At 44.3% G+C, this 12,557-nt stretch overlaps 1 protein-coding gene across 1 annotated transcript in view; it reads right to left on the bottom strand.

Moving 5' to 3' along the window:
- UBE2Q2 (ubiquitin conjugating enzyme E2 Q2) overlaps positions 1–10,335 on the bottom strand; it is a 46,541-nt gene extending 36,206 nt beyond the window's left edge. The window contains exon 1 of the mRNA XM_039557535.1: positions 9,920–10,335. Coding sequence (XP_039413469.1) covers positions 9,920–10,105 — 186 coding nt within the window. The 5' untranslated portion in view covers positions 10,106–10,335. The remainder of the gene's footprint in view (positions 1–9,919) is intronic.
- Positions 10,336–12,557: the final 2,222 nt, after the last annotated feature.

Raw genomic sequence — 12,557 nt, 5'->3', positions numbered from 1 at the left:
GCATGAAGAATCACTTTCATTGAAAGTAATCCAAATAAAACCATTTCCCAGAAACCTCCAGTTACTTAACCCCCCCTAACTTTTATTTTCAAACATTCAGACACCACCATTTGCTGTGTTGTATAGATCAAATTATTGAACATTACAGTACCCTAACATCTGCACTTTTAGATATGAAAAATTTGTCATTTCTTAAAGAATCTAACATGTCAGTGATCAAGAGTTCTAAAAGATAAGAAAAGTGTTTGCAATGGAGGGTTTAAAATGAAATTTAGTATTTGTGGTAGCAAGGAAGCAAAGGGAATCCATCACTACCAAACAAGAGGAAAACTTTAACTTGCTTTTCCTCTTGAATTTTAAAATTGTATATAACATGCTACTAACTTGCCCGAAGGCAAGCTTGTATAGCTTTACTTTACTTCCATCCTCCCTAAAGCCTGACAGGCTTCAGTTCAGCAAGAACACTTACAAGTCCTGCACTTGGTATGGCACCAAGTTCAGCTGTCTAAAATACGCATCTCTCTCTACAACATACAAAATTACTGCAATTCTACTCTCAAATTTAATGGCTGTATTGACAGCTACAGGCTATACATGACCATCCCAGGTGAAGCATCATCCTTTGGTTGAATCCCTGGGACTGCAAGAGCTTAATCATCTTGCACCTTTGCAGGAGGAAGGTGAAAGAATCCCCTAATCCTGTTCTATGTCAGTTCTGCTAATATGCTCAGCGCTGCAGAAGCCAATACCTTCAGGAGCGTATTAAATCAACACAACTAACAGCGTCACAATTTGCCTCTCCCACACACTCTCCAAGGAATGAGGCAAGCGTAGCAGAGTACCTTGCTTTAGAATTGTTTATGTTATTAAATACAGCCATGCTAGAGAAGGGAGGGTGAAAGGTATGTGCCTCATGGAGCAGAAAGACTGTAACAAACCACAACACTATAGATGCTGGTGAAATTCACTCTGCAACCACAAATTGCCCCAAACAAAAATACAGTTCTCTGTATGAACAAGTTCTACTGATTGCAGAAGGCTACCACAAAAGTAACCAGGAGGAAATAGTTGTTGAAAGTATACAGAATTGTTCTGGAGATCCCTTTTGTCTTCACAACACCCTTCTGAGAGCAAAGCCACTACTGCCCTGCTGTCACGTTCGGTGTCAGCCACACGAGCAGTGCTCTGACACTGCACCTTCTACAGCCGCCTTCTGCATGAGTGCACAGGGACCACAGAATATTTCTAAATCAACTGAAAGCTTAGATCATGGAACACTTTCTGCAATATACAGATGCAGCATCATCTGTAAGTGCCAATCTTCATTGATAGTGACCACAGAACTAAGGAAGTATCAACAGGGACTGTATTTCAATGGCAATTCACTTGTGTACAAATTATTCCAAAATCCATGCAGTTTGCAATTTGCACCTTCACCTGCACTAATTCATTTGTTCAATCCAAGCCCAGAGAATTCTCTTGAAATTATTACGGGAATCTTCAAGTTTTAAAATTTTTTTATACACCCAAGACAGAAAACAACATTTAGAGAAGAAAAATCCTGAAAACTTCAGCAGCTGCTGCTTTCAAACGGGCACATACAAGAGGCATTTAATAAGTTCAAAGTTTGTGAAATAATCCAAGCTCCTTTTGTGTTTTACTTCCGTATCTCTCTGTCCAGGTACACACACGTCTCACTGCTCAAAACATCATGACCTGAAAAGAAGCCAAAATATCTACAACCAAAGTAGCAAAGGCACAAAATATCACTTCAAATGGTCACAAACATGAATGCGAATGTGGCAGCACAGTTGTTGTATTTCTTGTGGTCAAGTTCTTACAGACAGTTCTTCTTCAAATTATTTAATCTATGCAAAATGTCCCAACTGCCAATTCCAAAACATGAAATTGCACATAACCCTTGGAAAAACAGGTATCAGACTCTTACCAGTTGCCAAAACCTCATTCTCCCTCCATACCAAGCAAAAGGCAGGAGGCTACTTGTCCAGTGTAACAAAACTACACAGAATCAAAACATGAATTTGTAGCATAAAAGAAAAAAATGCACTTTTCTGATAAAATGCAGTTACTGTTCATCACTGTGAAGCAGCATTTTACTTTCTACATCATCATCATGCAGCATGTCATCTCTCCACTCAAGGAAATTCACAGAAAAAAACTAAACACCCTTAGCACTTTTGTCCAGACCCAAACTAAAATCCACCAAATGCTATTGAACTGCTGCTCAAACACAACCCCATGCTACACAGGATTGCATTAACAGCATAGCAAGTCAGCTGCTCTAGAGCAGCGTGTAGTCTCTGAAAATGTACACTGTTGTGGAGGGCCAACACAAGGGAGCTAAGGAACATTGCTTTGCCAATGTTAACAGCAACAAATAAAGTTACAGATCCTCCACACTCAAAATTGAGCAAAGCACACAGCACTGCTGAAAACAAAGTGACTTGCTTATTGGGAACATGGCTGTAGACCTGAGACTATATCGAGGTTTTTATTACAGCACCTCACAGCAGTAGGATCAAGCTATCCTACTCCTCACACACAAAAAGCCACTGTGTGCTTGTACCCTCAGCCTGCCAGTTGTCAGAGGCTGGTTGTTTGGGAGCTCTCAGACACAAGGGGTTCCCTTTAATGCACACATTACACATGCACTCAAGCTGGCAATGCTTTACCTAAGAGCAGCTACACACAGGGGCTCAAGAGAAAGGTATTTTGCAAATCTCATTCTACAATACTCTCTTTACTACCAGCACAGAATCTGATGTGCCCAAATTCTTCCAGGAAGTCTGGTTACTTGAAACAAATTATCAACTCATTCTAATCATCAAGTTATTAATTACCTACTTTTGCAACTATACAGGCCAGTTATCATCTACATGAGTGTCACAAAGCCAGAGTAACAAGAAATGGCTTCTAATATGGATAGAACAGAAGAACTAGTTATAACTAAGTTGTGTCACATCTCTCTCTCACCAACTTAACTTCATAAAGTTTCCTTGCAGACCTCCTCTCACCTTTATCACTTACAGTTACTCCACAGTATGAAGAGTCTGGTATCATCTCTGCTGTCACCCAAAAGATTGAGGCTTCCCCTTCTTTCTCTAAATTCAGAAATTTAGATCTTTTAAGTGTTCAAATCACTCAGCATCCCCTTCTATCTGTGCCCTTTCCCCTCTCTGAGAGCAACCTTTCTCTTTTCCACCTTTTCCCTTTGCAAACTTGCTGTGCTCCACATACTCCTGCAGATAGAAGGATTTTTCATTCTCACTCACAGCTAAGAGAGGTCCTGTTGCTCCTTACACCTGAGACCATTCCAGCCACCATTCACCAGGCTCCCAAGCTCTCCCCTCATAGTAACATGTACACAGCTGCCCTAATGCTGCTTAGCCATGGGCCTTCAGATTAGAGCCATTTAGATAAAGCTTTGTCCCCCACATGCAAAACTGCAGTACCATATAGTTCAACCAACGTCTACCACTAATAAGTTAAATACCACAACTCTTACCACAGTTATTTCCTACTTCAAAAATTCAAGGAAGCCTGTGGTATCTTGAACACCACTGCTCAGGAACGCTTTGATTTTTTTCTAATGCCACTATACAAGTTCTAACAGAGCTTATGCTCCTGCCTTACTGAATACACGCTGAAGAAGCTACTACAAGATCTCCAACTGTACTGAACTCTTTCTGCTATGAGGTGGAAAAAAATTTTGAGGTCTAAGTGAAAGGAGAATACAGTTCATACTAAATCTTCAGAAATCATGTATTAGCTGCTCTACAGTACTTAGTACACCAAGATTTCTTGTAAGCAAGAGATAAAGAAAAAAAATCCCCACATGTAAGGTCATTATTTTCATACCACGCTTAGAGATTACAGCTGGAAGCAAGACATCAGTGAGATATACACTAACTGTTATGCTTGTTTCCACTAGAGATCAACTGAGAACTATTTTGATCATATTAGCTTCAAGTGTACTGCATACAGGCAGTCTGATTGAAGATCTAAATGTTAAATAGCCTCTTCTTACTATAATCAGTCATTTAATTTTCCAGTTGTCTTCTAGGAGCTGGTGAAAGGTCATTTTTGCTTCTCTTACAGAGCTTGCAGCTGAAGAAACACAGTGGAACATATACTAAATCATCAACTGTCATGTCTCTTAAAAATGGAATATTACCATTTAAAGGAAAAAAAAACCCTAATACTCCAGCCAGGAATTCAGGCATTTACAACCTTGCAAAACTACATAAAAGCAAACAACCTGACAATACTGAACAGGAGTCCACACTGAGACATAACTAAAATAGTAGTCATTTCTGTTAATCAACTTCTACAAATAATTGTTCCTAATGAGAAATTCCACGCCCTCTTTTTCTTTCCTAATAATAATACTATTTAGAGAACTGTCTCCATCTCTGCATCTTGCACTCTGCTGGAATGAATCAGATTTTTCAAGTAAACAAACTCCCTGCAGTTAAGTCTGGTCCAGCTGTCACTGTAACAACATAGACACTGGTGGAGGCCCAGGGGCCTGGTGCCACCCCAGGCGCTGCACCCAGGAGAGGTCAGTTCCAAGCGCCACCCAGGGCTCTGCCAGCAGTGCTGGATGCAGCAGCTCTCACTCAGTCCTGCGCCCTTGTTGTGATGGGACAGCTGTTTGTGCAGCTGAACCAGACTGGGAAATAGTCCAGATCAACAAGAACTTGGTAAGAATTTTTCCTTGCCAGCCAGGTCCTTAACCCAGCAAACTCCATTTCAGCCACCTCACAGGGCACATAGCCTCTGCTGGTCTGCAAGAAACAGCACTATTACAGAGTGCACAGGACACCATCACTCTTTGTTCTTACTAGCAATCCTAACTTTCAATACATGTTGAGGATATCAACAAGGCATCAATACACAAAACCTCCTGAATAGCTCACATGCAGAAGGGTGTTGAATAAAAAGAATGTAATTCTTTCTACAAAACTTCTTTAATTATCAAAGGGCACAGAGAGCTTTTTCAAGGACCACAACAATCCTAGTTCTGAAGTTACTGTATCATTAACTCACATGAGCAACACACTGGAAATGAACACAATTTACTATACACATCTCAACATATGCCAGCATTTCTATTTGAAGCCCACCATTGTGGCTTTCTAGGATATTTTAGGAGCACTTCATACCTTGTAGGGAGGACAGAACCATCTGTAAAGTCCTGAGGTACTGGTTACAGCCTTTCACACATCACACAACCAGACCATGGTCAGAAAGGTCTTGCCTTCCAGACACAAAAGATTCCTCCTACTCCTTTATGTGATATTCTTTTTCCAATTACAGCTTTGACATTAAAAAAAGAAATTAAAATCCTCACTACTCTTTTAGTAATTTTTTTATTAGCTTCATTTTGGTTTGCTAAACAATACTAAACTTGTCAATTTCTATTGCATGTTATGTTTGATAACAGTTGCATGAGTGCTTCTTTAAAATCACCAAGTATATCTAACTGTAGCTAAAAAGTACATATTATCAAGATAAAGCTGTGTATGTTTTTATACAGTCGTGGCATCCATATGCTGCAAGGAAAAGGTCTCAACCTCACTACAGAATGTCTAATGATCTACAAAAAAAAAAAAAAAAAAAAAAAAAAAAAAAAAATCTGTGGTTGGAACTGAATGGCCCATTCGTTATGTGTACAAATAAATAACCTTTTAAAAAGGTTACCAGCTGTCTAGGCATTAGCTAGGAGTGAGTTCAATACGAAAATCCTATGCCTTTGAAGAACTGTCACATGTTCCAATACACTCACTCTCTGTATACACCCAGCTTGTCAAAAGCTTCACAGGTAATATCTTTTTATCCATTCTGGTTTAGAAGGGAAAATAAAGTCTTGTCCCATCAACTGCAGTTATCTGTAGACAGCAACCTTTTCAAGTCATTCACAGCAGCTTCTAACTCCGATTTAGCAGCAGGGTTATTTTTCAGCAGAAGATGCTTCTTTCCAACAGAGAAGCAAGAGTTTACTGAGTCAGCCACATCACCTGAACTGAATTGCTAATGTATGAAGGATATCACTGCACATCACAGCCCTGGATCGGTTTAGGGCAAACCTGCTCCCACTCGGAATTGGCACAAATCCCCATTCTACCTGCAAGTGTCACTTGAAGACACAGAATTTCAATAGTAATTTTGCATATGGGTGGAGAGATATTAATATCCAGTTTCTCTTTCAAGAGATGATATGAAAAATACAAAATGTTTAACAGCAATCCAAACCAGTCCTTTTCCTTGAAATAACAAGAGAAAGACTTCGGTGGACAATATTTCTAACACACCCTTTGCAATACTATGACCTAAGTCTGATAAGGTACCAAACTGAAACCAGAGATTGTATTGAAGGACACTTGCCTAAAGTCATGATCAACAAACACACTCCTCTAAGTAAGGCCATAGGCTTGATACTATTTCAAAACACATGACTAACAGGACAAGGTTTATTGAACTCGATCAACTGGAATAGTGCTGTTAACTAAAAAGGAAACCTGAGAGAAAAAGAAATAAAACTCCAAATGGAGACACTGCTGTTGGCATAACAAAATGGGAATGTGAAGGTACACAGCCTGAACAAGTTCAATAATTAGACAGCTCTCAGGAATAAGCAGCAATGTTTCTGACAGGGGTGACTCCACCCTGAAGTGCCTCTTTTAAAACAATCTGATTAACCATGTAAGCTCTAATATGGGTCACTACCAGAAATAGTGAAGGACCAAGTTTGGCTGCCACTCTGTAAACAGAAGAGCTATCAAGTAAAATGTATTTTGCTTTAATTTCAAGCAGTGTTCAGTGTCACAGGTACAGTATCCCTGAGATGCTATAGCCAACACTGAACTTTGATAGTTCTACAAACTTATACTACAGAGACAATCAGCAAATCATCTCAGTGAGAAATGCCAGTGGCAGACTTCTCAAACTGTGAATTTTAGTCCAGAAAACTTGTGGAGACCTATACAGTTCCTAAGCATACATTCTCTCACCTCTCCAGAGGAATATTTTCTCTTCCCTCTGCCTTCTCTCTAGAGGCTGGAGAGCAAAAAAGATTTGTTGGGAATATCAGAGCCAACTTAGTTATCAGACCTCTTTTTAGCTACTAAAAGCTTCCTTCCCTACCAGGTATTTCTCCATCCCGTAACTTCAGCATCTCTACACGCTGCTAGACAGCTGTCATTTTACGTAAAATACTGAGTATGCTAACAGAACCACAAAGAAAAGAAGTGCTGATTGAGCTTTGTGCTTACTCTTCGCCCTTAACAGGATTCTTGAGCATCCAGATACAATCCACCATATGCTTTTGCTGAGTAAAGGAAATACCCTGGCTGGATCAGTACTGAACGGGCTAAACCAGCTAGAAGAAGCAAAGAGTTGAAGTTGTGTATTTGCTCTGCAAATCCAGAGTGCTAAGACAGCAGCTTCTGATGCAGAGTCTCCCCAAGAAAATATATTTACCAACAACTTTATAGCCTTACCAGTCTTTGCATGCTACTACTGCTATTTAAAGTTCTAGTTCCCACAGTACCTGCAGAGCCACTGAAGCACAGTAAAGACTTAGGCTTTTCTAGTTTACAGTACCCACAAAACCCTCCAAAAATACCTGGATGCAATTAGGAGTTAGAGCCAAGAGACCCCATTTAGTGGGGAGGGGGAGGAAAAAAAAAAAAAAAAAAAATCACTTTTGTGACTCTCAAGAGTTCTAACATGTGTGTCAAAGAACTAGAACAGAAGCCCAGAGATGAGCTTTCTCTTCTTGGTTCTATTACCTGCTGCCCATTTGTTTCAAGGGAGCCACCTCTATATCTCAGGTTGCCCTATCCCCATTTATTTTTAACAGATAGGGAAAATAGCCACCTGTCTCAAAGAGCTAAAAACTAGTCAACATCAGAAAGCACCAAGCTGCTCGCTCACAGACAACTGTGAAACAAAAGCTTCAAGAAGCTCAGACACAGCCTTTCATCAAAGCAGAAGTCTCAGTTCTGGGGTTTCAAAGAGCACTTTTCCTGTTCTTTGTGCAAGTTCATACTCCACAAGTCTAATGGCATGTGAAAGATCTCCTGACCTTTGGGGCAAGAGACTGTAACAGCAGATTGCAGACACTGTTTCCTCATTAACACAAATATGACAACGGTGACCTAAGTGGTTTCTTGCTTGCTCAGACACACCTCAAGCAAGGCGTACAGCTAAGTGGGCATATTTCTTCACAATAAGAATTACTATTGAAAGTAGTTACAATGAAAGCAGTCTCAGAAGTAGATAAACACCACAGCACAAATTCTGGGCATAACAATTTCAGGTCTTACTGCTGGCTTACCTGTTAGCTGTGACTTGACAAAGAAGAAATAACCCATCAAATTCAACTGGCAACTGAGGGTGCACAATCATCAGACCTTTCATTTTATTGTTTAGAGCAAGACTTATGAAACAGATCATGTTGTGTGGAAACAAAAAGCCAAATTTCTCTGCAATGGAATGCCCTCTACTGAATGAAAAATATTTATAGGAAGTCACACAAACCATCATCTGATGGGTCATGTCTGGAAACAAGAACACCAAAGCATCTTGTTTATTCTACCAAAAAACCCCCAGCATCTTATATCTTACAAGTATCCAGTAAAACAAACATCTATCCCATGACCACAGAAGCAACTTTTCATGACAGTTAACTGTGAAAACTGAAAGATCCACTTAACAACTCTCCTTTAATTTAATAAAGTTACTTTAAGGCAAGTGAGAATCTGGTCATGATTATTATTAGACTTGCCTGGTTTGCATACACATTTTCATCTTTCAGTACTGAAATATTCATGTTTCTACCACCATGGTGTTTGAAACTTTCATACAAAGACCAAAAAAAAGCTGTAGAATTTATCTTCCTTAAACTTGAACATGCTATTTTCACCCAGTTCTTCAATACATCACTGTGTAGCTGAATCTTGATAAGGCATTTAAAAACACTTATAACTGCAACCAACCCAACAAAAATGAACCTCCAGCACTTTTGTGTACATGAGTCACAGATGCCAATATATTCCAATCCTTTGGCAAGTTTAGGCCTAAACTTCTAAAAAAACCAGAGGATTGTTACACGTCCCACAACACTGAACGTTTTATTCAGCTTCTCTTCCACTCATTTAAAAAATATTGAGACAAATGAATTTAAGGGGAGAAAACCCCACATAAAGGGGAACCTCCAAAGCCCTTGGCAGGGAGCAGACCATCAGACTGGACACGGCTGCTCACACTCCCTGACAAGTTTAAACGCACGGTTATCATAAAACGGCCCTTCGGCAGCAGAGCAGGGGCTCTGTATTACCCCTCCAGGACGGCGACTCTGACAACTTTCCCGTCCCTGCGGCCCCCTCGGGCTGCCCCGCGGGGGAGGCCGGGCCCGCCCCAGGCCGCGGCCGTGTGGCGCACTCGGTAAAGCGCCCGCCCGCCGCCTCCGGGCTCCGCGCAAAACGCTCCTGGTGCCCCGCAAGTCGCCGCGGGGCCAGGCCGGGCAGCGGGGCTCCTCTGCTCCCCCCGCCACCGCCCCGGGGCTCTGTGCCCGCTGCCCCGGACCCGACCGCCCTTTGTTTCGGCTCGCGGCTCTCCGAAGCGCCGGCGGCGGCCCCGGCCCGCGTCCTTCCCCCGTGCCCGGGTCCCCAGGAGGAGCCCCCGCCGCGCAGGAAAAGAGGCGGGGGCCGCCCGCCCCCCGTAACTTTTGTTACGGTGGCAGCGGGGAGGGCGCCCGGAGCAGCGGCCCCGGCGGCCCCCGGTCCCCCCGTGCTGAGTCACCCCGGCGGGGCTGCGCCCCCTCCCCGCGCCCCGCGGACAATGGCGAGGGCGGGCCGTGCCCGGCCCTCCCCGCCCCGCGCGGCCCCCGCACCGTGATGTTGCAGTGGATGGTGAGCGGCGGCGGCGGCTGCGGGCTGGAGCCCGGCGGCGGCGGCAGGAGCACGAACTGGCAGTGGAGCTCGTCCAGCTTCCAGGAGACGATGCGGAAGCGCTCGTGGTCCTTGTCGAAGATGGACTCGAGGAACTTCAGCTCGGCCTTGAGCCCTGACACCGACATCCTGGCCTCATCTCCGGGCCCGGGCCTGCGCTGCCGCCGCCTCCCTCCGACTCAGCCGGCCCGACCCTGGCCCCGGCCGCGCCTGCGGGGCAGAAGATGGCGGGGCCGGGGCAGCCCCAGCCGGCGGGGCACGGCGGAGCTCCCTTTGTACCGGCCTCCTGCGCCCGCTCGCTCGCTTAAAAGGGCAACAGCGCAGTCCGCTCCCCTTCCCTTCCCTTCCTCCTCGGCGGGCCGGGCCAGCCGCGCCAACCGCCCCGCCCTCGCCCTGCCCTCCTCCCGATAGCCCGGCCCCGCGCCGGGGACACGCGCGCCAGGGACGGCCCGAGCCCCGCTCCTCCCCCGGGGCCGCCGCCCGCCCCCGCCGGGCTGACTCGCGGCACCTGCGGGCGCTGCCCGCCCGCCCCAGGCTTGCCCGGGCACTGCCTTCTGCATCCCGGCTCGCAGCCCTCCGGCCCCCCGCTGCCGAACCGCAATGACCGCTCACCCGTTCTTCTCCTCCTCTCCCACTGCTCAGCCCTGCGGAAGGGCACGCGGTATTGCTTCCTCACCGCACTTCTGTTTTGCTGAGAAAAAACTGCAGCTTTGGGTTTGCACTTGTCATTTCAGAGTCCTGTCAGTCCTTCAGTACTCCTCGGGGGTCAGTCGACTTAAGCCAGGAATTCCTGTCCTGACATTTCTGGTGGATCCATACAAATAAAATCTGGTGTTGGTCACTGCAGGCTGGAAATCAGCAATACAGAGGCCAAGAAAAATTGTTACTGCTCCATTTAAGCTCCCCTATAATTGTTTGTACAGCATTTCATCCCCAGAAAAGGCATCACGATGCATGAAAGCAGAGTAAAGTGAATACTTGCTACATTCAGAGATCAAGAGGTGCTGCCCCTTCCTGATACTGGAAATACCATCTCTGCACCTTTATTTGTCCCTTCCCATCTTGATTTTGCATGTAGATAGTTGTCAGTGCTTTGGGAACATGGATCAGCTCTCACATGACATGAAGTGTGATACAAGCAATGTTGTTGCACAGTGTCCTTCATGTTTCCCAACCACCTATTAATTAATGCAGTGCACACATAAACCTGGAACAGGGAATTGCCTTTTTTTTTAATTGATATTTTATATAAATCTTTAATTCCAGACAAACTGGCAGCACTTCACAAACCACAAGCTGAATCTTGTCAAGTGGTGAGAACTCTAATCTGGATCCAGAAAAACAGTTATGCACATGCCCAACTCCAAGCATATGGAAGCTTTACTGATTTGTGGGCTTGAAATTCCTATCCTTCCAGCAAAGAGAGCTGCAAAGAACACACTTTGCTACAAAAGGACTCAGGAAGGATTGACACCGGTTAAATACTCTGAATGAAAGATACCAAAAAGTCCACAGGTTTTTTTAGGTATTATTTGAAAGACACTGATTATACAGTGTGTGCAACTCAGCTCTCCTAGACAGGCTGAACTATTGCTTAGACTGTACAGTCTGCAAAGTGAAGCCAGAGTGGGTGTAATTGTTGTGTGTCAATATATCAACAGGCAGGGCAAAGAACTTTGAGAGCTAAGGCAAGGTTTAAGTATAAGGGCAAACTAGCTATAAACAAGCAGCAGAAAATGACTATACCTATTAGAAAGGGAGGACCTGGAAGAGCCTCCCTATGGGAACCCCAGAGACAAAACCAAACAAAGCAGACTTTGTCAGGCGTTGCATGGTGTGATGCATGAAACAGCAGAGGAATGAATTTGGTGACTCAGCCCAATTCCCCTGTACGATAGGATTTTGGCCTGGAATGCCTTACTGCAGCAGTTAGATGGGTAGGCTTAGCAAGTTCAAACTGCACCTTTTGTCATACCTTATCAGAACTGCCTCTATCACTGCCTCTGCTCTTCCATCCTCCTTGTCTTCTCATCTACTTTCCCTCTCCTCTGCCTCTTCACTGACTGTGACACCACACTTTTTTTGGCAGCTGCACAGCTGAGAGGCGTGGATGTGCTGGCTGGGAGGACACCTTGCCTGCAGTAGCTGGCAAGCTGGTGGAAGGCATGGGAAGCTCTCTGAGGCACCCACTAATCCAAACGACATACTGTCTCCTGAGCATCTGGCAGGACAAACAAATTGTTTAATTGGCCAAGTGTGTTCTGCAAACCATATATTATTTAAGTCTGGTCTAGAATTTTCCCCAGCTCCTCCAGTCTGTTTGTTTTGGGCTTCAAGAAGCAACATGCAGCTGCACAGCCACCACTCCTCTGAATTCTCCTGCCCCTCTCAGTATTTAGTAGGCATTGTGCAAGCTGTGAATTAGTTTCTGTGATAAGACCTTGAGAACACATTGGGGCTGTCTCATTTTCTGGAATTCAGAGGCCACCTGAGAGGTGTAAAGAGCTGTTTGACATGTCTGACTCATTCTTGTTTCTTTCTTCAGGACTTGCCATGGGACTTTGACATGAATCTCATGTT

Source organism: Corvus cornix, chromosome 10 (assembly GCF_000738735.6).
Source record: "Corvus cornix cornix isolate S_Up_H32 chromosome 10, ASM73873v5, whole genome shotgun sequence".
Taxonomy (NCBI): Eukaryota; Metazoa; Chordata; class Aves; order Passeriformes; family Corvidae; genus Corvus; species Corvus cornix.
Note: the sequence above shows the minus strand (reverse complement) of the source record. Positions and strands in the feature narration are given on the sequence as shown.